The sequence below is a fragment of the Mauremys mutica genome, chromosome 4, assembly GCF_020497125.1.
Source record: "Mauremys mutica isolate MM-2020 ecotype Southern chromosome 4, ASM2049712v1, whole genome shotgun sequence".
In the NCBI taxonomy this organism is placed as follows: domain Eukaryota; kingdom Metazoa; phylum Chordata; order Testudines; family Geoemydidae; genus Mauremys; species Mauremys mutica.
Genome location: NC_059075.1, coordinates 84,214,648 through 84,242,502, shown reverse-complemented (window position 1 = coordinate 84,242,502; position 27,855 = coordinate 84,214,648). Strand labels below are relative to the sequence as shown.

At 44.7% G+C, this 27,855-nt stretch overlaps 2 protein-coding genes across 4 annotated transcripts; one reads left to right on the top strand and one right to left on the bottom strand.

Moving 5' to 3' along the window:
• Window positions 1-73: 73 nt before the first annotated feature.
• Window positions 74-27,608, bottom strand: DHCR7 (7-dehydrocholesterol reductase). Of its 3 annotated transcripts, none has more exons than XM_045012751.1 (8): window positions 27,497-27,608; window positions 11,887-11,987; window positions 10,688-10,910; window positions 8,676-8,766; window positions 7,909-8,122; window positions 7,321-7,525; window positions 3,094-3,225; window positions 74-1,193 (listed from the first exon to the last, which is right to left on the bottom strand). In XM_045012751.1, exons 2-8 carry the CDS (start codon window positions 11,979-11,981, stop codon window positions 729-731), a joined length of 1,425 nt encoding a protein of 474 aa, XP_044868686.1. In that variant the 5' UTR covers window positions 11,982-11,987; window positions 27,497-27,608; the 3' UTR covers window positions 74-728. The 3 variants fall into 3 exon arrangements, with proteins under 3 accessions (XP_044868686.1, XP_044868688.1, XP_044868687.1); XM_045012753.1 differs by lacking the exon at window positions 27,497-27,608 and adding an exon at window positions 12,351-12,492; XM_045012752.1 differs by lacking the exon at window positions 27,497-27,608 and adding an exon at window positions 12,324-12,465.
• LOC123368185 (60S ribosomal protein L12-like) lies at window positions 23,290-23,856 on the top strand. The gene has a single exon (XM_045012754.1). It carries the CDS (start codon window positions 23,372-23,374, stop codon window positions 23,792-23,794), a length of 423 nt encoding a protein of 140 aa, XP_044868689.1. The 5' UTR covers window positions 23,290-23,371; the 3' UTR covers window positions 23,795-23,856.
• Window positions 27,609-27,855: the final 247 nt, after the last annotated feature.

Here is a 27,855-nt window from a genome sequence, read left to right as displayed (position 1 = left end):
GATATTGTTCATGCAGTAAGAGGTGGTCCAATGGAGGAGAGGATGCTCAGAAAGACAGGGGGAAAAACATATCCACTGTTTGAAAAATGTATTTAATAGCATTGCTTTCTTCCCCCCCCGGCCCTTCATCCTGAAACCAGGGTTTTCGCCTCCTTGGTTGTGTCCACTTATAGATATGATTTTGGTCACAAGTGATAAAGATTCAAGTCTCTCACCTGCAGTGGAAAAAACTGTTTCCCATTATACAATATTTGTTTAGAAACTAATTCACATTGCAAGCAAACTGTGCCAGACTAAAATCGGAACATCTGGGCTATATCCTCCACAGCTGCATATTGGCGTCTCTATTAGCCTAGGTCCAGTGATGTCTGTCTATACCTGCTGAGGATCTTGCCCAATATTCTCCCCCCCAGCACACAAACCTTCATCTTTTTCATATAAAGCAACACAATGTGGGAAAGAACACTTCAGGAGCTAGATTATAACAAAAGTTCTTCGGTCTTTAATTTCTGTGTTATTTGAAGAGCTGGCCATTTTAGTGCTGCAATGTTCTAAATAGCTACTGGGAACGTGTTACATTAGAGTGGTTTGAAGAATAACTCTTCATCTTCTTTCTCCCCCACAAGATGTTCTACAGAAAACTGGAAACAGTTTTTGCTGGTGTCAAGCAGTGTGTGTGAACACCGCTGTCCTCAAAAAGGGGTATGTTTTGTCTGGAACTCTCAGTCTTAAAATACTCCTGGTATTAGTCGGTAAGGAACTGTAGTAGTGTAGCGCTTCCAGTCCTTGCCGTATTTACTGGAGCAACGGTGTTCATCCCTGATGCAGCGGTGGGTCAGCAGAATGGTCATGTAAATGATGTAGAAATAAGGCAGGATGTGCTCAAAGCCACAAGTCAGGCAGTATGCCAGGGAGCCCATCAGGTCACCTGTGTAGTTAAAATGGCGCGCCACACCCCAGAATCCTGAAATCATCAGCTTGCTGTAGTATTTGGTCCCATCCACTGACGTGTAGGAGCATTCAATATATTCTGGCTTTTTACCCCAGATCTTGCAGTTCCCATCTGTGCGACGGAAGAGATCTTTTTGGTGGTTGGTCATCCTGAAGATATAATAGCCAACCAGCCCCAACAGCAGGATCCCAACTGCATTAGCTGTTGAGAGCTGTACAGGATGGTAAACCAAATATAAACCCTGCAGAGTGAGGAAGAGTTAGAGGTTTCAGTGAATTTCAGTAAACAAATGTTTCCTCCAAGCTGAGTGGCACCCCCTTTGCCTGGAGGATGCTAGACTACTTCTCTAAGCAAGTGGGGACCCAGGGTAGAGGAGAGGATCAGTGTGAGTAGGGAAACTTGCAAGACTCCAGACCCACACTACAAATTTCTGGCCATCTCTCCAGGTAAAGTCACAGGTGGTTCTTAGAAAACCACCCATTTCTCTCACTGTGATGGCATTGTAGGTGACTGTAGGAACAACTCATATGTACAGCATTAAAAGCTCAGGCAGCAAGTAGCCTGCGTGCTGTACTCTGCTATCACGGCATTCAGCTCAATCTTGGATGGCACCAATGAAGCTTCTGGGGACAAGGACAAGAGAGAGGCTAGAAAGGTGGGTGGGTGTGCACTGGGGAACAAGAAATAATTAGAAACAGAAAACAGAGAGAAGAACTAAAAAACCCTGAAAAAAACCCACAAAAGGAAGACAGTAAAAAAAAAAAGAAACATGATGGGGGGAGTGGGGAAAGAGGGGAAGGAAGAGGACAGAAAATGAACAGAAAAAATAAGAAAGATGGCAGGTAGGACAAGACAAATAGTAGGACATGATGCTTGGAGACACAGTGGGGCCCCTATCCACTAAATCATCCCAATGTGGGGGTGTGACAGAATGCACCCCTGTATTCACACCCTACACACTATTGTAATCAAAGTGTGCCTTGTAAGGTATCATGTGAAAACTCATAATTTGCTGGGCAGCACTGTCCTGTTAAAATAGGTGTGGCAATGTTGAATGTGAAGTTATAAGATTCCCCTTATGTTTCAAAACACGTTTCAAACGCCACAGCTGTGCCCAAGCAAAAGTTGGCAAACAGGTCTGTCCTAAACAAATAAATGTGTGTGCTGCTTAATTTGCATTTAAGCAGTAAATAGAGTCATCAAGCAGGAAGGAAGACAATGGAAGTTCAAACAGCTGAAAAAAACAGCAGGGAATATCCACAAAGACACTCAGGCTCCTGGGTCTCATCTGGAAAGGTTTTTCCACGTGGGTGACTGTAACTATAAAAAAAGAGGAACAAATCTCTCAAGGCACCGCTCTCTCCCCCTCTGCTTATCACATTCACTGCATCTGAAGAGACAAAGGAACCAGGCACTGGACTCTAAATGGTTTGGTCAGTAAGACTGCTGAAAGCATGTACTGAGAAAACAAACTACATTAGATTCAAAGCAAAGTGAAGTAAGGCACTAGGAGGCATTATATTTTTATTTTTCCTGTAACCATTTCTGACTTTTATGCCTCATTATTTGTACACAAAATCTCTCTCTGTGTAGTAATACTCTTGTTTTCTCTAAGCCAGTGTGTTCAAATTGAAGTGTCTGGGAAATGCCATTTGGTAACAATTTGTGTGCATGCATATTATTCCCTTAAGGGAATAACAGGCTCAATATATCTGTACTGTCCAGGAGAGGGCTGGGCAGTACAGGACATACATTTCTGGGGAAAGATCTGGGACTGGGGATGTGTTGGGGTTACCTTGTGGTAATTTTTAAGCCTGGTAAGACCCAAGGTGTGGCTGTTTGTCTGCAGCACACACACACACAGACATAGCTGGGAGTAAATTACCGGTACTTTCTGGAGGCTGTTTGTGAGCAGCAAGGCATTGTGAAGGGCACCCCATGTCACAGGGTGCCTAACAAAGGAATGATGGCTAACAGTAGTGGTTCCAATCTATTATGTTACTCCACTAAGTTTACCTAGAAGCCATTTATTTAGGATGCTAGTCATGCTGCCGGGGAACACATTTTTAGGATTTCTATATTTACTTTTAGCTTCTTCTGCTTCCATGAAAATGCTATTCACTATACAATTGTATTTTTACCTGCAGAGTGTAGAGGTAAGGCAGCCAAACGCAGTCTCCCCAGCCCAGGTACCATCCAAAATGATCATGGCAGATATCAATAGTTTTCAAATACCAAGCTTCATTCCAGAAGAAGTCCAATACATAAATACCCTGGAAATAAATGTCTTGTGCTTAGAACAATGCTCTGTTGCTATTAAAACATCTGCCATAGTCACCCAGTCTCAGGGTATGTCTACACTACCCGCCGGATCGGCAGGTAGTGATCGATCTCTTGGGGATCGATTTATCGTGTCTAGTGTAGAAGCGATCAAATCAATCCACAATCGCTCTGCCGTCGACTCCGGAACTCCACCGCGGCGAGAGGCGGAAGCGGAGTCGACTGAGGAGCGGCAGCGGTCGACTCGCCGCCATCCTCACGGCCAGGTAAAATCGACCTAAGATACGCTGACTTCAGCTACACTATTCGCAAAGCTGAAGTTGCGCATCTTAGGTCGACTCCCCCCCAGTGTAGACCTAGCCACATTGTACTAGAATCAGGCTGCTGGTTTTATCTTGTGGCAACAGCCTGATAATCTTTCTGCATTTTTACAATGGCAAAACAGAGTATTTTTTTAAATATTACAATTGTACTAACGCGCACACGTATAATTGGAATTCAGTACTTTCAAGGTGAATGCTAAACCAATGCTAATGTTCCTAGCTTATTACTTATTAGGGCCAACCCATTCTAGACAGACAATAGTAACAGCACAGCCCTGCTGTGGAATGGAATGTGATGTTTGCAGGCAAACAAAACCAACTTAAAGCCACAGACACCCTTTAGGCATCTCACTGTACCTAGATAATGTTGATCATCTGATCATGAGATCCAGTGCCAACGTAATGTACACAAAGGCACAGTGGCCAACGTAATGTACACAAAGGCACTGTGTCAAGTATCAGAGGGGTAGCCGTGTTAATCTGGATCTGTAAAAGCAGCAAAGAATCCTGTTGCACCTTATAGACTAACAGACGTTTTGCAGTATGAGCTTTCGTGGGTGAATACCCACTTGCATCCGAAGAAGTGGGTATTCACCCACGAAAGCTCATGCTGCAAAGGCACAGTGGTGCACTTCAAGACACATTTGAGTGTTAGTCTTTAACTTTGTGTTGGTTTAAGTTAGATCATTAATCTATGTAGTTTGTCAGATTTTACCGGACAGAGATTTCAACATATCCTGGTCACAGCAGGATTGTCAACAGCCACAGCAGGAGATGGAGTGACTTCCTGGTCTTTCAGCCCATCTCCTTATTCCCCAAAATGGACCAGAATAAACTGCTCTGGTACAGTGGTCTTGATTCACATGCCCAGGACCAACAGCTTTCAAAGCCTCATGGCTTGTCTACACTCCTGCTTAAGTCGATGTAAGTTACGTTGCTCAGGGGTATGAATAAGCCACCCCCCTGAGCGACGCAACTTACATCAACTTAAAGCGATGTCCACACTAGCTCTATGTCGGAGGGAGATGCTCTCCCACTGACGTAGCTTCTGCCTTTTGTTGAGGTGGAGTAATTATGTCAACGGGAGAGCGCTCTCCCATTGGCATAGCACGTTTTCACCAGACGCGCTACAGTGGCACAGCTGTGCTGATGTACTGCGGTAGTGTAGACTAGCCCTTAGTCTCCTGGCTGTTCTCTTTTGCTACGCTTTCATCTGCCCCCTCCTTTATTTTGGTCAATCTCATGCCTTTGTCTCCTCTCTGTTCCAGTTCCTGCCTACTCCTCTCCAAAACCAACCACCTCTAGAAACATCTATTTTATCACTAGCTATCTCACTCAAAAAGCCATGTGATGATTTTAGGCTCCCAAGTCATGTTACAGCATGGATTTACGAAAGGTAGATCGTGCCAAACCAACCTGATCTCCTTCTTTGAGACGGAAACAGATTTTTTAGACAAGGGAAATGCGGTGGATCTAATATATCTTGATTTCAGTAAGGCGTTTGATACGGTACCGCATGAGGAATTACTGGTTAAATTGGAAAAGATGGGGATTGAAATGAAAATCCAGAGGTGGATAAGGAGCTGGTTAAAGGGGAGACTGCAGAGGGTCGTATTGAAGGGGGAACTGTCGGGTTGGAGGGGGGTTACCAGTGGAGTTCCTCAAGGTTTGGTTTTGGGTCCAATTTTATTCAATCTATTTATCGCTGACCTGGGAACCAAGAGTAGGAGTGGGCTGATAAAGTTTGCGGATGACACCAAGTTGGGAGGTATTGTAAATTCGGAAAAGGATCGGGATATCCTCCAGGGAGATTTGGATGACCTTGTAAACTGGAGTATTAGTAACAGGATGAAATTCAATAGTGAGAAGTGTAAGGTTAAGCATTTAGGGATGACTAACAAGAACTTTAGTTATAAGCTGGGGACGCACCAGTTGGAAGTAACGGAGGAGGAGAAGGACCTAGGAGTCCTGGTTGATCGTAGGATGACTATGAGTAGGCAATGTGATGTGGCCGTTAAAAAAGCTAATGCGGTCTTGGGATGCATTAGGCGAGGTATTTCTAGTAGGGATAAGGAGGTGCTAGTCCCGTTATATAAGGCGTTGGTAAGACCTCATTTGGAGTATTGTGTGCAGTTTTGGTCTCCCATGTTTAAGAAGGATGAATTCAAACTGGAACGGGTACAAAGAAGGGCCACTAGAATGATCCGAGGAATGGAAAGCCTGTCGTATGAAAGGAGACTTGAGGAGCTCGGTTTGTTTTCCTTAACCAAAAGAAGGCTAAGAGGAGATATGATTGCACTCTTTAAATATATCAGAGGGATAAATACCAGGGAAGGAGAGGAATTATTTCAGCTCAGTGCTAATGTGGACACGAGGACAAACGGATATAAATTGTCAGTCAGGAAATTTAGGCTTGAAATTAGACGAAGGTTTCTAACCATCAGAGGAGTGCAATTCTGGAACAGCCTACCAAAGGAAACAGTGGGGGCAAAGGACCTCCATGACTTTAAGATTAAGCTAGATAAGTTTATGGAGGAGATGGTATGATAGGATAACGGGCTTAGTCAATAGGTCAATTAAGTGCCACACTGGTAATTAGTACAATGGGTCAATGATAGGATATTGTTAGCCTTTTTCCAGAGGGTATGGCTGGAGAGTCTTGCCCGCATGCTCGGGGTTCAGCTGACCGCCATATTTGGGGTCGGGAAGGAATTTTCCTCCAGGGTAGATTGGCAGTGGCCCTGGAGGTTTTTCGCCTTACTCAGAAGCATGGGGCAGGGGTCGCTTGCTTAAGGAGTGGGTGGATCGGCTTATGTGGCCTGCATCTTGCAGGAGGTCAGACTAGATGATCATAATGGTCCCTTCTGATCTTGAATTCTATGATTCTAACATCTTTGGTGCCACATGGCTGAAAATGATAGCAAGTTTTTTTAAAATTGAAAAAGTTCTGTGCCTGCACAAGGCTGGGATTCTAGCTGTTATCAGCCAATATCAGTCCTCAGTCAATGAATCCAAATTATTAACCTTTTAATTTTTTTTTTAAAAGTGCGCTTTTTTTGATTACACAAAAAATATATTATAAATCTGGAAGTCTTAATTTTTTTTGAGCATACATTATAAACAAAGCAGAGAATATTTTTTAAAAATGAGTTAATCATTTGGATACCGGGAGTCACGCCAAAAGGGGTTTTGCATTTCCACAGGTGTAAACGTCTACACAGAAATATTTAACTAAACACATTTTTTTTTTTAGCAGCTGCTAGCACTATTTTAGGCTCCATGCTGGGAAGGTGCAGTGTCTTCCCCTACATTGTGCTCAATGTCTTTTGGCAGTGAAGGCAACAGAATTTCTGTGCACTGAGAATCTCAAAGGAGGGAGCTCTGAATATGGTTGGGGAGGGAAAGAAAGAAAGGACACGTGGCCTCAATCTTGATCCCATTGAAGACAATTGAAATTTTGTCAGAGTCCAAAGGAAACAGTATCAGGCCTGTTTCAGGAATATAGACTGAAAGACAAATTTATTTCTTAGATTAAATAGGTCCCTGGTCCTGCATCAAGCTCTGCAGATGTGGACGTGACTGTGCCACTGACTTCTGTGGGACTCTGCATGAGTGTAAGGGCTCATACTAGCAGGTCCCGATGCATGATCATGGCTGAGATTATTCTATGTCAACAAGAAATAAATTCAATTTTATCATGAGGATTTAGTCTGTTTTAATATCCACAGTTTCCAACCAGGTTTAATTCTACCATTCCAGACTTACCTGTAGGACATTGACAAGGATCATCGAGTTGGTCACCTGACCATACAGTTCCTGTTGTTTGGCAGCGTAGGAGAGGTTAATTAGAGTCCAGGCTACAATACCAGGCCGGCCATTGAAGAACAGCTTGAAATCAAACCACTTCCCTATACGAGGGTTAAATTCAATCCCCATCATATAGTCATAAAATAAATTGCCAGTGAATTTGCTAAAAAGGTATAAAAAAAATTGTAAAGGTAATACGTTCACATGCAGCTGTAGCAAATTAAGTTTAAATATAGGTTTCAGTTCATTTTCCAATACATGAACTATTGTCATTTTGTGAACAGAAATTGTGTTAATACATAAAACCAAGTAATTATTAAGATGATTGGTTGATCCAATGAAGGTAGTACATTATAAAGGTAAGTTCTGACTCTAAGATCTTCCTAGTTTAGTTTTGATATGTCTTTTGACCAGTCATAGCATTTTCTAGCCAGATTAAGATACTAGTTAAAAATTCATTTTTATCACTGTACTGAAGAAGATTCAATGTTCACATGTCAAAGTTCCCCATAACACTACATTATATGAGTATTAACAACAACATACCAATCATTGGGGTTACTGGGGAAAAGGTAGCTTTTAATCATTGCAAATGTGGAAACTGCGTAACCCAGAATATTAGCACACCACAGGAGAGGAATCCAGTTGTCAAAAATGATGGCGGGTGAGAACCAGTGGAAGTAGTAAGCATTTGCAAACCAGAGAGCATGGGTAATGATCCAGGCTTGAAGTCCATTGATTTCATATTTATTTACTGTGCCTAAAGAGGAAGAGGTAAATTGTTCAACATTCTGTGATACTGCATGAATTAGGTATAAAAGAAGCATGCCTTTTATTAGCTCTGGGCATAGACACTATCCAGGAGTGCAGATCCTCTGCCCATTATGAAAATGAGTCTTTCCATGGTCCTCTTTGATCCTCCTGAAGCACTTAAAGATCTCCTTCTCCCAAACACTTAAGTCTTATTGTGGCTTCCATCCTTCAAGTCAACAAAGAGCTGATGACACTCTAGTATAGTATAGGCTGCCTAGGCCTGGTCTTGACTTCAAAAGGGGATGGGAGGTGGGCAGGGAAACATGTTTCTTAATTGAAGTTAAATAGCTCAAGGTAAAATCCCAGTGAACACAAGGAATTCAACCTAATTCTCTAAAGTACATTATAAGAGTGTTTGTCTATATTTCCCACTTCCAAATGTGTGTCTAGATTATTATAGAAGTTCAATTAACTATAGCAGGTAAGAGATCTAATGGAGGTACTGTCATTTAGAAGGAAATACACATTGTATGTGCTAAGGGAAAAAACCAAACCCTTACCAGCAGGGGTCAGAGCACCTTCTTGTACTCCTCCTACATATCCAGGTAGAAACTTGTGGCAGAAATCAGGAACTAATATATATAACATCACCTACATTGGAAAGAATGCAAAAACAATAAATAATTGGCAGGGCATAAAACATTTAACACCTATATACACACAAGCAATGCATAAATATTAACTTGTAAAAGACCCCAATATTGAGAATGCACATATCAAAACATGACCTTTTGGTGGGTCTGCATAAGAGAAGTTTATGTATCCAAAAGATTTAAGGTTGTTTTGTTTAATAAAAATAAAATTTATAAGCTATTTTGTGTGCTTAATTAAATTCTAGTTACCATCCTAATACAGCTTGACACAAATCATGAGCAGAGAACAACTTGACTAGTAAATAACCAATATATCATTCACCATTAGCTAACATAGTAAAAATGTACAATTAACAATCTGAAACTATTGTAGATTGCCACGGACTCGCAGGGGCGAAAGAAAATGCAGGCCTGTTATTTACCAGGCTGCACGTGGCAACAGACTATATTGGTAAGGGATGCAAGGAGAGTGTGGGTCACGATGCAAACTGCACACACACACACACACACACACACACACACACTAAACTTAATCAATTTAAAAGTTTTATTGGGGATAATTACAAGGGGTAAGGGAGCAGTGTATGATTAGCTAATAGAGTTAATGAAGCTTAAAACACACAATGACTAAAATATCTACTAACAATATTTATAAACAAAGATGCAGCATTTAGTAATAACTGATACTTACAAATACAAACCAACGCATAACGACCGGCAAACGTAGAAGCTCTGTTTGAAACACGTGAGCTGAGAGAGAGGCTTCGAGGTGATCAGGCTCGGTTACGGGTATACACAGGATACATGGGTATACACAGGATTCGTTTTTCTTTCTCCTCTCCCTGCCTGCACATGGCAGGCAGGCCATAAAGTACCCACTATGACATCATAGAAGTGTCACAGGGGACGGGGCCCAAAACCTGTTTGTGTTCGTTTCTGATTGGCACAAGCGAAGTTAACACCATGTAGGGGAGCAGGTGCCTTAAAGTCTGGCTTCGCCCCCAAAAGGTGAGAAAATGCATATTGGTTTAGAATGCGTTCAACACTGAATGACAAAAGAAGAGGCCAGGGCAATACCGGTATGGGCAAGTTTTTCAGGATGCAGACAGGAACTCATCTCAACAACTATAAAGCTATATAATTGTTTAAGTAAATGTATGTTACAATGTACCGTCCTAAGTAGCAAAAAAGTGTACCAAATCTAATGAAATGTTCTATTTAGTTGTAAACCAACATGTTTTAATGGTTTCATCAAGGGAATGCACCTTTCTTTACAAAATAACTGAAGTACAAATGGAGAAGTTGATTAAAATCAATGCTTTAGACTGATTCCATTTGGTGATTTAAATCGCCTTGATTTAAATCCACCTGCCATCACCCAGTTATCTTGTGTAACCCCCATCAGAGCGCATTACATTGCAGTGCAGTCATATCGCCTCAAGCTGTGATCTTGTCAGTTCTTGACAGAGGGGCTGAGTCTGAACTTGGATGAGATGTTTTTAAAAAACGCACATTCTGCAGGAAGTGATGTTGGTGATTCACTTGGTGACATCCTTCCCCCTGAGTCAGTCAGTACTGACCCCAGTGTTCCACAGGGTGTGGAATGAGACTGGGGAGGAATGCTGCCCTATTATAGGCATAAGTGATATCCATCACATGAGGCATAAGTGATATCCAAACTACAGTGACGGTGAAGCAAACCAGTGTGCGTTACACTCAGTTTGCCAAGTGCTTAAGATCTACTCGGATGTCAGAAACGATATTCATTTAAGATTGTTAATTTACTTCCTCTATCTTTTTCACATAATTGGGTTCACTAGAAAAGCAGTCATGAAAGGAGATAAGCAACATATGCCTAGGTCAAATATGTGGAGTAATTATCTGACTTCAGTCTGTAATATAGAAACGGAAAGATTTACCTGGAAAGTGACCCAACATATATAGATGTTAGCAGATTTCCAGCTCAGGGAGGGTGTCTTGTTCCAGATGTCGGAGAGATGGGAATTCCCCATGAGCACATCAATGATGGGGTCCGTCAGAGAGCAATGGTACTGATCACACGACATTATAAAGTAATATACGATGAGTGGAGAAAATGTAAGCAGGAAGAGGACGCTGGCCAAGGAAAACCAGTCTACTTCCCTGTAATAGAGACACAGGTTATCTTCTGAAAGGAATTTTGCATTGAAACAATGGGTCTGTCCCCATCGAGTTTCAATTTTAGAGTTTGTCAATCACAATCACACTAAAACCTACATCAGCACATTCCATAGCTCAGTGGTCAGAGCACTCAGCGAGGATTTGAACAGGGGTCACTCGCTTCTCCCACTCTGACAGAGGGGGTGGGATGGAAATTGAACTTGGGGATCCCACATCCCAGGGTGAGAGTGGGAACCACTAGGCTAAAAGTTCTAAGGTGGGCACCGTGCCAGACTGACAATAGCCTGAATTAACTTATCGAATTAAGTTAAACCTTACTGAATTAGGGTTAATACCTCTAGGGTACCTTGTAGTAGAAACACAAATCTTAATGTACTATTGTGAGATTGTATGGAACTTCTTTAGCACAAGATTAATGCAGTCTCCAGGAGGGAGGAGGAAGTTCAACAGTCTTTTTTTGGAACAGTATGTGTGAAGCAGATTTCCTAGGAAGTACCTCAAAGTGAGGGGAATGCAAATTCTCCCCCCTCAAGACAACTTTTTGAAGATATACCCTTGGGAGAGAGACCCACTGTATATTAAATTACCTGCTTCTGGAAACTCCAGATCAAAGACCCCTGATCTGGACTAAACCTGTTATGAGTTTGCTTGTTCTGAGTTGAAGCTGTGATGAACTGGTAGGGTAACCCACAAAGACTCCCTTAGGGCGGGTGGGCTGAAGGATATAAATAATCTAATAATCCCCAATAACAAGTCTGTGCTACAGCTGTACTTCAGATATGTTGTGTTTAGATAATTCATACTGTAATTCTGAATTGAAGGCTGGTGCAGCTTTTGTTTATTGAGGGGCTCTAGTCTTTTGAATATTGGGGTCAAGTTTGTAAGAAGAGTGGTAGTAGCCAGAGTGGATAGTATCACATTTGATGTCTGTTCAGTCAGAGTGACAAGCCTTTCTCACCAGGCTCTTCCCCATTGGCCTTGAGATGCTCCAGAATCATTTGGGATGTTCTTGTGTTTCCTTTCTTCAGATTTTCTTTCGGGAAAGGCTGCCATTGGATCCTACATGAAAGAGGATTACATTGTGTTATACCATCTGGTCCCCCCAACAATTAGTTGTGCATTATCCTTTATAAATGAAATTTCTGATAATCTTGGATTGTATCAGGCAGCTGGACTCTGATTAAAAACAAACAAAACAAAAAAACCCCTTATATTTGCCTGCATATAAAACTGTAACCTAAGATATTGTTGATGCCAAGGGGTCCTGTAAAACTTATTGCCCAATGCAAGATTTTTATTAACTGTACAATACCTGGGAACATTGTTAAAGATGACCTGCAAAGGAAAAATAAGATTAGAATTGTACCTTAACTACCCACCACCTCTGATACACACCCTTGTTTTTTTTGTTTTAAAAAGCACCGTGCAGAGATTGCCTGAAAGGGTTCTGCCTTCCTCCACCTGTCCCTATGCTCTTCGGCCGGTCATGTTTCTTCCTCTCTCTGAGCTTCAGTAAAACATGAAGAGAGAACAAACTGACATTTGCATCCTCTGTTAAGAAAGGAATTTCTCCTCTTCCATTCTACCCCAGGCAAGAAGAGGGGATAATAACCATTTAACGGATGTCTGCAAAGAGAAAAGTTTGGTCATTATAAATAGGACGATGATCCATTGTTCTCCATGTCCACTGACGGTAGGACAAGAAGTAATGGGCTTAATCTGCAGCCAGGGAGATTCACGTTAGATGTTGGGAACAGCTTTCTAACTCTGAGTGTAGTTAAGCTCTGGAATAGGCTCCCAAGGGTGTCTGTGGTGTCTCTGTCCTCGGAGGTTTTTAAGAACAGGTTGAACAAACCTCTGTCAAGGATACTCTGCATATACTTGGTCCTATAGACAACCTGTTCTGTCTCTGGTTCCCTCCTTCTGCTCCCTGCCTAGGCCAACTGCTGCAGGCACTTGACCCCACATGCCCCCGACGCATCATCTCTGCTTGGCCCTGCCTCAGCAGAGAGGGCTCGATTTCATGACCTCTCCAGGGCCCTTGCAGCCGTACAGCTCTATAATTCGATGCCATCGCAATATAATATAAAACAACAACAAAAGTGGAAACACCCCAATGTAACATCTAACAATTCAGCGTGAACTGACATTCCACAGCACAAAGTGACAACACGTAGGAGTGCAAAGTCCACCTGTCCAAACTAAAGAGGTTTATGCCGCTTAGTTTTCTTTACCTTGATTTCTAGTCTCTTTGTGAGTTCAACCCCCGTCTCCCCTCTAGGCTTTAAATTGAGCTGCTAGCCTTTTTTAAAAGCAGAGCAGTGTCTTCACTGCTATTTTAACCTGAGTTAAAGAAAACCCCCTGAAGGGGTGAGATTGAGGGCTTGGCTACACTTACAAGTTGCAGCGCTGGGAGTTACAGCGCTGGTCATGCAGCTGTGGAAGGGCCAGCGCTGGAGTGTGGCCACACTGACAGCTACCAGCGCTGCAGTGTGGCCACACTTGCAGCACTTTCCAGCGCTGTATTGAGAGGTGCATTGTGGGCAGCTATCCCACAGAGCACCTCGTCCCGTTTTGGCGCCGTTTTGGCGCTGAGTATTGTGGGAAGGGGAAGGAAGTGTGCGGGTCATTCCGCTTCCTGTTTGCCAGCGCCCCGTGGTGCATTGCTTCACATCCCAGCATTCACTCTTTCCAGCAGCGTTTGGCGCCATTGTGAGTGTCTTTCTGTTACTCTCTGTGTGAATCGCGATTTCTGTGGCAAATGGAGCCCGATCTGCTGAGGACTCTGCTGATGAGTGTCACCAGCACAACACGTTTGGCAGTCCAGCTATTCCTTCAGCTCCAAAGTGACAGTGAGGATTCCGACGATGATATCAATATGGATTTGCCTGCCGCGTGTGACACTAAAGTGCTTGCGGCATTTACGGAAATGCTCAGCACCGTTGAACGCCGCTTTTGGGCTCGGGAAACAAGCACTGAGTGGTGGATCACATCGTCATGGAAGTCTGGGATGATGAGCAGTGGCTGCAGAACTTTCGTATGAGAAAAGCCACTTTCATGGGACTGTGTGCTGAGCTCGCCCCCACTCTGCGGCGCAAGGACACAAGATTGAGAGCTGCCCTGACGGTGGAAAAGCGAGTGGCTATTGCAATCTGGAAGCTGGCAACTCCAGACAGCTACCGGTCGGTCGGGAACCAGTTTGGTGTGGGAAAGTCGACCGTGGGAATCGTTTTGATGCAAGTTTGCAAGGCAATTAATCGCATCCTGCTAAGAAAGACCGTGACTCTGGGGAGCGTGCAGGACATTGTGGATGGCTTTGCACACATGGGTTTCCCTAACTGTGGAGGGGCGATAGATGGGACGCATATTCCTATTCTGGCCCCCCCCCACCTGGCATCAGAGTACGTTAATCGGAAGGGGTATTTCTCTATGGTTCTCCAGGCGCTTGTGGATCACCGCGGGCGTTTCATTGACATTTACACAGGCTGGCCTGGAAAGGTGCATGATGCACGCATCTTTCGGAACAGTGGCCTGTTCAGGAAGATGCAGGCAGGGACTTTTTTCCCAGACAGGAAGATCACAGTAGGGGATGTCGAAATGCCCACTGTGATCCTTGGAGACCCCGCGTACCCGTTACTGCCTTGGCTCATGAAACCCTATACAGGGAAGCTTGACAGGAGCAAGGACCGGTTCAACTACAGGCTGAGCCGGTGCAGAATGACTGTGGAGTGTGCTTTTGGGCGTTTAAAAGCCCGCTGGCGTTGCTTGTATGGGAAGCTAGACTTGGGGGAAAGCAGCATCCCCGCGGTTATATGCGCTTGCTGTACCCTCCATAATATTTGTGAAGGGAAGGGTGAAACATTCAGTGAGGCATGGACCACCGAGGTTCAAGTCCTGGAGGCTGAATATGCACAGCCAGAGAGCAGGGCTAATAGAGAGGCCCAGCACAGGGCTACAAGGATTAGGGATGCCTTGAGGGAAGAATTTGAGGCTGAAAGCCAACAATAATGTTTGCTGCCTTGCATGGGAGTGAATTGCACTGCTTACACTGTTATTCTATTATCCATAATAATAATATGATTTGTAGTGCCTCTTTCTTTACTGGGCTAAGGTATCTTTCACTATCTGCTATAATAAAGACTGTTTTCAAAGCCAAGAATTGTTTTATTGAAAAGAAAAAAACTTCCTTGACAGACAGACAGACACACAACATTTCATGAACACAAGAGGGCAGGGTGTGGGTTGGTGAACTGTACAGTCACAAGTTTGCATATGCCCTGTCTGGATTGCTGTTTAATGAATCCTGCACTTCAGGGTTCATATACTGCATGGTGATGGGGGTTGAATGCAGAGGGTAAGGGTGGTGGTAGGTATCAGGGCTGGTTGGGGAACGTACAGGTGTTGGAGGCAGCTGGTGGTGGTAAGAACCTGGATGCTGGGGAAAGGTGGTTTGAGCTGACATTGGGGCACAAGGCACAAAGGACGGGGCGGGTGGGGGAGTAGCACGGTAGTGCTCTGCTTGCATGGCAACGAGTGACTCTATAGACTCCGCTTGGCGCTCCAGGATGCTTAGCAGCCGCTCCGTGGTTTTCCTCTTGGCCACTGCATTTCTCTTGCGTGTCCTGCTTTCTTTCTCTCGCCAATCCTTCAAGTCCTTACTCTCTCGAGCAGACTGATTAAGAACAGTTTTCAGCATGTCTTCTTTGCTCTTTCGGGGATTTTTTCTCAAATTTTGAAGCCTCTGTGATGTTGAACATCTGGGCAGTCCAGTAGTCAAGGTCACTGTAGAAACAGAAATGACAACATTTAACACGGGCAGCATTGTATCCACTATCTCCAGACATGAATTGTTACACTGAGGGAGTGAGTTCTTATTTAAGCATTCTTTTACCCACACGCATAACACTACAGAAGCCACGACATGGTGAGTGAGCAGTGCTTATATGGGGAGAAGTGGGGCTTGGGTGTAAGAAGGGAGCTGGTTGCTTCGGGTAATCTGGAGTGCTAGAGGGGTTGAGTGAAATGCAGATGCAGGGGTGATCTTATCTCCCTATCTCTTCACTAAAGAGTCTCCCAACATTTTTCACAGGACTTAATCCTGGAAGATGTTTCCCTACTGCGAGTCACTAGGGAACAGCGGGGGGCTCTTTTAGAGCAATGTGGATTCCGCCCGGGACCCTATGCGGCTTGCCTGTGTTCAGAAATGGTCCCCCCACCACTGGCAGAAGAGTGGCGCGGACGCGTCACCGTCACTGGGACAAGGGACACAGTGGCTCTGCCTATAAACCTGCGCAGGCATATTGCCCACGCTCTGGATGAAGCTTTTGCTGAGATAACTGAGGCAGATTACCGCGACGTGATAGACCACATCAACGGGCTATTCCACATCTAGAGGCTGGCATGCATGCATCCATAACCCCCCCTCCTCTCCAGAAACATTTCACCCAGAAAATAAAAGCCGCTTACCGGTAACACGCTCCTCTGCTTGTCCTTCTGCAACTGCTGGCTGCTGCGATTGGGTGCTTTCCTCCTGGCTTGAGAAGAGCTCCTGGCTGCATGCCTCCAGGGAATCTGCGGTTTCTTCCCCCATGCCAGGAGCTTCACTCGCGGTTTCCTCCCCCCCCCACGCCTCCGCCTCCGCCGCCTCCTCCGCCTCCTCCTCCTGTCCCCCAGCCTGCTCAGAAGTGTCCATCGTTATCCTGGGATTGGCAGTGGGGTCACCCCCAAGTATCTCATCCATCTCCCTGTAAAAACGGCAGGTCGTGGGAGCAGCTCCGGATCGTCGATTCCCCTCTCGGGCTTTGTAATAGGCACTCCGCAGCTCTTTAATTTTCACCCTGCATTGTACTGCGTCCCGATCATGGCCCCGATCCAGCATGGCCCTTGATATCTGCTCAAAGATATCGTAATTCCTACGGCCGGAGCGCAGCTGTGCCTGAACAGATGCCTCACCCCAAACACTGATGAGGTCCTGCAATTCACCAGTGCTCCATGCTGGGGCTCGTTTGCCGCGTGGAGGCATGGTCACCTGTAACTGATTAAAACTGATTGCACTCCACACCTGGCTGCAGCAAACAGGAAGGAGATTTTTAAATTTCCCGGGGCATTTACAGGGCGGGTCACCTGAGCCAAGAGCAGTAGAGTGCAAACTGATGTGCAGAGTGGCTGAACAGGAATTCTGGGATACCTCCTTATTCCCTGGAGGACAGGTAAAGCGCTGGTGAGTGTCCACACCTGCTGGGCAGCGCTGGATCACCAGCGCTGCACTCCTTATACCCCTGCCGGGATGGGTTTTCAGCCAGCGCTGCAACCAGGGAGTTGCAGCGCTGGTTGTGCCCTGCAAGTGTGGACGGGGTGTTGTTGCAGCGCTGGAAAGCCTCCACCAGCGCTGCAACTTGTAAGTGTAGCCAAGCCCTGAGTCATTATTTAAAACAAAAATAAACAAATAAACGACACCATCTTACAAGTATGTCAGGCATTTGACAAAAGTTAAATAGTTAGGTGTGACTATAAAACTTCAAATAAGGGCTTGTCTACACGGGCAATTTACAGCGCTGCAACTTTCTCGCTCAGGGGTGTGAAACTCCCCCCCCCACCCCCGACCCGAGTGCAGCAAGTTTCAGTGCTATAAAGTGCCAGTGTAGACAGCGCACCAGCGGTGGGAGCTGTGCTCCCAGCGCTGGGAGCTATCCCCTCGTAGAGGTGGGTTTTTTTTAAGAGCACTGGAGAGCTCTCTCCCATCACTGCACCACAACCACACAAGGCACGTTAAAGCACTGCCAAAGCAGGGGGGTGCAGCAGGGGTTGGCTGGAGACAGCGGGTGTCGGGCTGACTTAGGGCAGGGGGGTGCAGCAAGGGCTGCCTGGAGACAGGGTGTGGGGCTGGCTGCGGGCAGGGGGTGTGGCAGGGGCTGGCTGGAAACGGGGTGGCAGGTACCAGGGCTGTCCCTAGATATTCTGGGGCCCTACACAGCCCCCCCATGGGGGGGTTCCCCAGGCCTCCGTGGGGGGCCCCAGGCCTCCAGGGTGGGCAAGGCTGGCTTGGGGGGTGGGGAGGAACCACCCCGCAGCACTCACCGGCGGCACGGCTGGGGCTGGGTCTCTGTGAGGGCAGGCCCGGCCCTGCTGCAGAGCTCCGGGGAGCGGGAGCAGGGCGGGACGGGGGCCCTGTGGCAGAGCCAGAACAGCAGGGAGCAGCGCAGCACCCCCGGCATCCAGAGGAGGAATGACATCCCTTCCCGGCCAGCTGCAGCTGATCAAAGCCACAGCGCCCCCTTGCACAGGGGCAGGAAGCGGGTTACATGTTTGGCCGGTGCCGGGTGAGCATCCCAGACATTTTGGGCACCGCTTTTTGGCGCCCTCAAATCTTGGCGCCCTAGGCAGCCGCCTAGTTTGCCTAGTGGTTGCACCGGCCCTGCTGTAGATGAGGCGCTGGCTACATCAGAATCATACAAATTACAGATGAGACTTACTAGGCCACATCTAACTATCTACAAGAACCACACACTATAGTTATTTTTTCTGCTTTGTCCTGAATTTCCCTTTCCTTAGAGGTCACCATCTGGTAACCTGAAACTTCCCTCAATTACTTTTGCACTTGAACTGCTCTTCCTTCTCCTTAACTCTTCATTTTCTACCTCTTGACAACACAAGAGATAAGCAGATTCCCTCCCCAGGCAAGTCTAGATATTTGGAATCAGCTTGTTTACTGCTCAGACAGGAATGCGCTGGTTGCTGCTAATGATGTAAGTAAGTTTAATTTAAATATACCCCAAAGCAAGCATTTATTCCTCCACGGAAACAAAGACCACCATATGTATGTATTTAACACAAAGGGAATTATATCTGGTTAGAAGGTGAAGAGATCTTAAATACCATCAGTAGGACCACAGGAATGATACTCTTGTTGTACAATCAAAATATAGGGGAAAAAAATTTCTACCCCATAAATTTGAATGAAAGCATACTTCCAGAAATAATTAAAGATGCATTATGTGTAATCTCCCTTGCTGCAGATTATGGCGATTACTTCTTGTCCTACCTTCAATGGACATTGAGAACAATTGATCACTGCCCTCTATCTAATTAACATATGTGAAGACTGTTATCAGGCCCCTCTTCAGTCTTCTTTTCTCATGACTAAACATGCTTGTTTTTTTTAACTTCTCCTCATAGGTCAGGTTTCCTAAACCTTTCGTCATTTTTATTACTTGCGTCTGGACTCTCGCCAATTTGTCCACATCTTTCTTAAAATGTGCTACCCAGAACTGGACATGTAATCCAGATGAGGCCTCACCAGTGTTAGAGCAGAACAATTACCCCTTGTGTCTTAGCTATGATGCTCCCGTTAACACCAACCAGAATGTTAGCCTTTTTTCCACTGCATCACATTGTTGACTCATATTCAATTTGTGATCCGCTATACCTCCCAGATCTGTAGTACTGCTGCCAACCCAGTTATTCTCCATTCTGTAGTTATGCATTTGATTTTTCCTTTTTAAGTTTAGTACTTTGCACTTGTCTTTACTTAATTTCATTTTGCTAATTTCAGACCAATTCTCCAATGTGCAAGGTCAGTTTGAGTTCTGACCTTGTCCACCAAAGTGTTTGCAACCCCTCCCAGCTTGGCGTTATCCACAAATTTTATAAGCATACTCTGCACCCCATTACTCAAGTCATGAATGAAGTGGACAAGCAAGTGCACATGAGCTCCCAGGGTGATGCTGTGGCAAAAGAGGCTAATGGGGTCTTTGGATGGTTTTCTGGAATCAGATCATGGACTTTAAAAACAAACAAACAAACGCCTTATGGAAAGGCAGACTGCACCAAAGTATGCAGCAATTTTATGCAGAAATTCATGAAAAAAAAAACTTCCCTTCTGTGTAAAATGGGGTCTTACACAAATCTTAAATGCTTAAGAAATGCTTAAATATAGGGGTCACTAGTGATCAACACTAACCAAAAGAGCAACCACTGCTCAGTTAATTACAGTATTTTTATTATAATAAATAGCAACTTCTTTACTTATTTTACAATTCAAAGTGAACAAGTGCAATGGATTATATCAATTGAGTACACATCAATAATTAATGGAGAAGCATGCATCTTACTCATTTCACTTGCAGTTAAATCTGTTCACAGAATAATTCTAAAATTTGACCCTGGGCTATTTTCATCAGAGATTTCTGGTCATGAAAGTTGAAAGAAAACAAGGAGTAATTTTGGTGAATGCATCTCAAGGTAGCGACCTCCATCTTATAGCATACCATTCTCTGATTGTTCAGACAAAAATGAAATGCCCCTGCCCCTGAAATTCCTTTATCTGCTCTCTCTGTAGCACTTTGCCATGTCACTTAAATATAGCATTAATATTTAAAATAATGTTTCAAATATTGATTAGTTCAATAAGTCATCCAAATTATCATCCAAATTACAAAACCAGTAGAGCCTATTAAAGCAAAGTTATTTTCATTATACGTAAAAAGTTATTGGGATAAGACACAAACACTGGGAACCATGTTGTATGTTTCCACAAACTTGGTCAAACTGAGGGCTGGCATTTCTAGGATGGAATGTTGGAACTAAAAGGAGGTGGAGATATACTAGCCACAGATAGAATTCTCCAAATTCTATGAAAGAGCACCAAGCCACACTGCTGCTGTACGTGTCTCACAGCAAATACTAAAGACTCTAGTTGGTTCAACCAATTGTAATACAGTATATAGGAATAGGGTACTATTTGTTTAAGCTGTTTGTAAGCACACTAGTGGTGTTCACTGTTTTCTATATTTTAGAAACGATCACAAATCACTCAGAGCAGCAGTAGGCATTAAGCAAGCCTTGTATTTTTACATATAGTTGATAAACATGATATTAGGGAACAGGGTTGCCAACCCTCCTGGATTGGCTGGGAGTCTCCCGTAATCGAGCTTGATCTCCCAGAGGCTATTGAAGCCAATCTGGGAGATTTTAGGCCGCTGAAAGTCCGGCGGCGCAGTGGGGCTAAGGCAGGCTCCCTACCTGCCCTGGTTTCACACGGCTCTCAGAAGTGGCCAGCAAGTCCTTCTAGCTCCTAGGCAGAGAGGTGGCCAGGGTCTCTGCTCACTGCCCTCACCCCGCACACCAACTTCGCAGCTCCCATTGGCCAAGAACCGTGGCCAATGGGAGCTGCGGGGGCAGTGCCTGCAGGCAGGGGCAGCATGGGGAGACCCCCTGGCCGCCCATGAGCCTAGAGCTGGCAATGCTGGCTGCCCGAGGTAAGCACCGCCTGGCTGGAGCCTGCACCCGCTCCTGCACGCATCCCAACCTCCTGCCCCAGCCCTGAGCACCCTCCCGCACCCAAACTCCCTCCTAGAGCCCATACTTCCTCCTGCACCCCAACCCATAGGCTCTGACTTCCCCTTTTTCCTGAGGGTGCTTGACCCTCCTCTACCCTCAGCCCTGCCCCCACTCCACCCTTTCCATGAGGCCCTGCCCCACCTCTTCCCACCTCTGCCCCTCCCCCATTCCACCCCCTTCTTCAAAGTCCCCAACCCAACTCCACCCCCTCCCTGCCCCTATTCCAACCTCTTCCCCAAATCCCTGCCCTCGACCTGCCTCCTCCCCTGACCTTGCCACTTTCCCGCTCCTCTCCCCCCATGCCCCTGAGTGTGCTAACGCTGCTAAACAGCTGTTTGCAGTGGCCGGGGGCATAGGCGGCAGGTTTGTAAAATTTTTGGTGGGGCCCAAAATGGTGGTGCCCCCCCCCACTCCAGCCCTGTAAGCCGATATAAAATGAAGCTACAACGCGTCAGTGCCACAAGATTACAAGGTTGGAGAAGGGTAGGGGGTTCCAGGGGCCAGTCAAGGGACAAGGAGCAGGGGGGGTAGGATGGGGCAGAGGTTCGGAGGGGCAGTCAGGGGACAGGCAGCATGGGAGTCCAGGGGGTTTATCAGGGGACAGGTAGGGGGTGGGGTCCTGGGGGGAAGTTGGGTGGGGTCTCAGGAGGGGGCAGTTGGGGACAAGGAGAAGGGAGGCTTAGATAGGGGCTGGGGTCCCAAGGGGCAGTTAGGGGCAGTTGTCTCGGGAGTGGGTAACGGGGGACAAGGACCAGTGGTGCTTAGATAGGGGGTGGGGATTCTGGGGGGCAGTAGGGGCAGAGGTCTGGGGAGGGGGCAATCAGCGGCCAGGGGCTGGGATTCAAAGGGCTCTGAGCTGCTGGCAGCCGCGGGGAGCCCTGAGCCCTTTAAATCCCAGGGGGGGAAGCGCTGGGAGATAGGCAGAGGAGCGGGGATGTGGCGTGCTCAGGGTGGAGGAGGAGGAGGGAGGCAGGGAGAGCTTGGCTGCCAATGAGTGCAGAGCACCCACTAATTTTTCCCCATGGGTGTTCCAGCCCCGGAGCACCCACGGAGTTGGCACCTATGGCCCAACCCTCTGCCCCAGGTTCAGCCCGGAGTCCCCTCCCACACTCCGAGCCCCTAGGCCCCACCCCCCAGTCCAGAGCCCAAATCCCCTCCCGCACCCAACCCCCTGCTCCAGCACGGTGAAAGTGAGTGAGGCGTGGGAGAGCAAGCGACGGAGGGAGGGGGGATGGAGTGAGCAGGGGCAGGGCCTCGGAGAAGGGGCGGGGCCTCAGGAAGAGGCAGGGCAAGGGTGTTTGGGTTTGTGGGATTAGACATTTGGCAACCCTATTAGGGAACCAAGTGTGCCCAAGAAGTGTCTTTATATAATTATAGTTGTGTAATGAGCAAAAAACATACAACCCTAATAATAAAAGTTTTCACATCCATAACACAAAGTTAGATCCAAATTATATCCATAATACAAAGTTTTGTATCTGTACCTGCAGATTCCTGGGCAGTATACAACCAGGAGTCTGCAGGTGTATATTGCCCACCAAAGTCACAGGATGTAAATATCCTTGCCTGAGTGGTCAGATAAATGGTTTCCTGACCCCTCCAAATGGGGCTAAAGAGGAAGTAGAGAAGTTCACTAGCTAGCAGGGTCTAGCCCCTGGGCATCAGACAACTTAATAGTGACCAGTTCAGCCCCTGAAGAAAAGTACACTTTCCTATTTTAGTGATCTTGCCAGTACCGCCGACCGCAAAGATTCAAAACTCATGAGTAAGGCCCCCATATAATCACAATATTTAAAAAAAGTCATGAGATTTTAAAAATAAGCTTTGGGTTATTTTTATTTGCCTTTTGGTGTTTAAGTCTGTAGGAGTCATGCTTTCAAACTTTTCCCCACAACCATGAAGACTAGAAACTTTCATTAAAAAGAATTGAGATTATCAGGTAACAACATGACTCCAGGAGCTGAGGTTTGAAGAAAAATACTAAATATTGAGATGTGATAAAACTGAACAACTTAGCAGCATTGTATTTGCGCGCTGCTGTAGGCCGGGAGGTGAGGGGAAGCTGCCCGTGTCTCACGCCCCGGATCCGGCTCGGGCCCGCCGCCATGCCGCCCAAGTTCGACCCCAACGAGATCAAAGTCGTGTTCCTGAGATGTACCGGCGGGGAGGTCGGTGCCACTTCTGCGCTGGCACCTAAAATTGGCCCTTTGGGTTTGTCTCCCAAAAAGGTTGGTGATGACATTGCCAAGGCAACAGGTGACTGGAAGGGGCTGAGGATCACCGTGAAACTCACTATCCAGAACAGGCAAGCTCAGATTGAGGTTGTCCCTTCTGCCTCTGCCCTGATCATCAAAGCCCTCAAGGAGCCTCCTCGTGACAGGAAGAAGCAGAAGAACATTAAACACAGTGGCAGTGGCAGCTTTGATGAGATAGTAAACATCGCACGTCAGATGAGGCACAGGTCCTTGGCTCGGGAGCTCTCTGAGCTAATACAGAAGCCAAGAACTCACAACAGGGAAGTTAATTAAGATTTTTTGTAACAATTATGAAACCTCAATAAAACCTGTAGTTGTCTGAGAAAAAAAAAAAAGTATAACAATAGAGGTACATCAGTACAAACCTCTCATGTAGACATCCTACATCAAGCTTACTGCAGTGCTGCTTACTCCAGTATCGTGTGAAAAGCTAGCTTTACATTACTGCAGCATGTTTACACTGGGGGGAAACTACTGCACTGGTGAAAACTTCTCCAATGGCAGAAAGGAAGGTGACCAATGCTTTCAGTCAGACTTCCTCAATAAGAAGAGGCAGAAACAGAAATTCAAACTAGCTATAAGGGGGTAGGTGGGCTGGATCCACAGCATTTAAACCTGTTCACCAAGGTCAGAATTTTCATAAGGGCTCAGTTTCCATTTAGTACTGAACATTTTGTGGCTTATGAAAAGATTTTCTACTGGGAATGAAGCACTTCTGAAAATCGGACCCCAGTTGTGAGTGCCAAGCCCTTTAAAATCTAACCCTAGGTTCTCCCTTTCTCCAAAACAAAGAGCTCCGGGTGTGCAAGTCTGGGGTGTTCTGCTGATGCTCTTACCCAGCTGGTCTATCATTAATAACACCATAATCCACAGATATGTGACTAATTGACCTACCACCAAAGCACAAAAAACAGTTTGAAAACCAGATAGAAAGGGGAGACACACACATCCAAAGCAGTCATGCCTCCTCATTGGCCTCCAGCCCTCCATTTACTAATGCATCTCAGCGACTATCTGCATGGGAAAGTTTTGCCAGTTTTTTGACATATGTAGTTATTCTGGTATAATGGGGATGGACAGTCCAATTTCATATGAATGGCTTTTTATGGTATGGCTTAAACCCCTGACAATTTAAGATAAACTGAAAAAATAAAAACCCCAACACTTTTATACTTAAGGCATGGAAGGCCTTGATTTTTATTGGTATGTGTCAGTAAACATGATTTCACCATACACACACAAATTGATGAAAAAAAATTTCCATTGATAATAAAAAATTACTGATAAAAACGTAAGAAAAATTTTGTTTAAGATCCTTAAATTAAACTCTAATAGGTTATTTACTTTGTATATTTTGATAAGTGATATTGACATTTTGTTTTTAGTTATAAAGATTTACATTTTTAAATCTCAACATTTATTGCCACTAAACAATTGTTGTCTAACTTCCCCATTGTGGGAAATTAGCAGGGGGGTCAAACAACTTTGAAAATTTAAATAGATAAAAATATAAAAATGCTTTAAAATAAACACCTATTTAATCATTTAAATTATAAAAATTAAAATCTAATTCTGCCAAGCCTACTTACACTGGAATAAGTGTGTACCTGGGTGGGGTTTACAGATATAACAATATGGGTTTAAATTCACTTTCCCATGTAGACAAGTCCCACATTTTCAACCAAACTCTGGTAATAAAAACAAATAAACACTCATGCGACAAGCAGCCAGCCACACTAATAATGAGATAGAAAATCTCCCCTGCTCCAGAAACTGTCCAACACACAGTTTACCTGACTAGTTCCAAGGCTGCAAAGGAACTAGATTAATCAAGCTAATATTGCACAAACAACTGCTGATTGTTCTTGATTATGACTTTCCTTTGTGCTGGAATCTTCATTGTCATCTTAAATGCTTCTTAGCTATTTAAATTCCTTCATCTAGGGGCTTCCTGAAACGCTCTCTGAACTTCAGTGAGTCCTGAACATTGTGAACATGCTATTTCTCTGACCCGACCCTCAGCATCTTAACCAGAGCTGGGTCTGAAGTAAAACTCACAATCCAGAAACCACCTTGGGGGAGGAATTCATGGAAATTTTCATTTCACTTGGATCCAAACTTGTGGGATCAAACCACCTATAATCTTTGAGGTTTCCCGATCCACTTGGTTTTGGTCTTTCAAGTCCATGCATAAGTCTCTTTCTATTCACTTTCCCATCCCAGTCTCTGTGCAGTACCTGTGTGTGTGTGTTGGGGGGCAGACTTTTAAAATTGTGTAACCTTATCTATTGCAAACTCTGCTCTAGTGGATACTTCCCCTCCTCATAAAACCTTGTAAACCTTAGTTCCTTTTAGTGCTGTTTCCTCTGTGACCACTTCTTACATCCAACTCTTAAAGGGAGGTGTGACTAGAATGGCTCCTGGCTCATTGTTCCCCTTTGGAAAGACAGCAATAGCTTTTAAAGATGTGATGATATTAAGTTTTGTCAGTTAGAACTGGGCTACAATGATCATATTCCTATGTCCAGAATTCTGAAAATATGTTTCATCTTTATAAAGAATTATTCTATTTATTATATAAGCACAAACTGTGATTTTTGTAGTAGGGGAATAACACAAAGATCATAGAGTTAAAAAATATGTAAGTTATTTTAAATAATGATAATTAATATGGTTTTCACTGTCGTTCTGGATCATAAGTTTGTGTCAGGCCCATCTCAGAGTGATTTATAAGAGACATACAGCACCACTGAAATGCAATCACCTCTCGAATGGCTGGAAGCACTCAACGACTGGCAAAAAAACACGTTACAAAACTGAGAGAGGTGGAAAATTTTTGACAAAGGACATTTGCATGAACTGTGATAAGCTCTTTAATTCACAAAAATAAGACAGGACCTTGGTTATTTATTGTTTTTAAATGAACCCTAAGTCAAATCAGCTCTCCTATAGGATACTGTAAACTATTTTGCAGGTTGAAAGAAAATAGCAGCTGTACACAAAAGACTCATTCAGTAAAAATTAATGGATCATGGATGATTAACTAAAAACCATGATAAGTAACAAGTCTTGTATGACGTGCTAAAAAATTCCTCTGTCTAATACCCTCCCCCCCAAAAAACCCCTACTTAAAGCTTGTCTATTTATTACTCACAGTTTAATCTTCCAGTTTCTTTCACTCGGTCCTGCTAAATGCTATTTTCCCTTCCCTCCTAAGGGCCAATATGGCTTCGAACATCATATTTAACAACAAAAACCATACAGTGTATGTGCAGATAAGTCTTTAACAGATCAAGAATCAAGTAGTTCCTGCAAGCATGAAGCTTGTTTTACATAGTGGTCAGTTTGCATATATATTTAAAAACAGAAGTTGCATAAACATATGTTCTTCCAGTTTCCCTGTAGAACTCTTAAGATCAGGTAGCACATCTTTTCTAACATCAGTCTCTTATTCCCTTCCTGTGTTGCTCAAATTGCTTTATTTAACTTTGCAAACAAATGCTGCTTTACAAAAAAAAAAAAAAAGAAGAAGCTGTAATTCTCTATCAGAATTGGAAGATGCTGTTAAAAGGCAAGGCAGAGAAAGGAAGCTGCAAAAACAGCCTCACAATATGGAGCAGACTGCCACCAAATCAGAAATAAACAGCAATGCAAAATGGTCACATTATAAAGGACCACAGCTACCCCATTTCTAGCACAGGTCAGAAAACAGTATCTGAGACAGAAGTTGAGGAAATCAAAACAAAAATCCTTTTTTGGTAGTCAAATTTTCATTTTTGTCTATGTTTTCTAACCATATTCTATCCATTACTGCTACGAACCTGTTGTAATACATTTTGCAACATGTATATGCATACTGTTGCTTATTAAGGATTTATACAACTGCTTATCAGATTTACTCATTGACTCTGATCTATTTCAAATATATGTTTCTATTCTAATTAGAAACACGATTATAATATAAATACTCCTTACCCCTTCTTTGCTTGTGGTTCCACCCAGCTGAACTCTTACGAGTACCAAAAAAAGCCAGGCTACTTCAAGCTAGTTAAAGCTCTTTAGTCTTTGCCACTCCCTCAGGAGTTACATACTAAACCTACTGTCCAATCACCTGCATGTTCTCTTAAACATCACATGGTGCTACACAGCTGGATTGGTGCAACTGTTTCAAACCACCAGCCAGCTCATGAAATAACCATGACAACCACCACCCTATGAATATCTTATAGAAAAAAATCTAGACAGAGAGGGGTGCTGGAACAATTTGTATGGGGGGGGACTACTGCTGAGAGCCATTGAACCAAACTGTAAACCCTCTCCCAGCAGCACCCCCA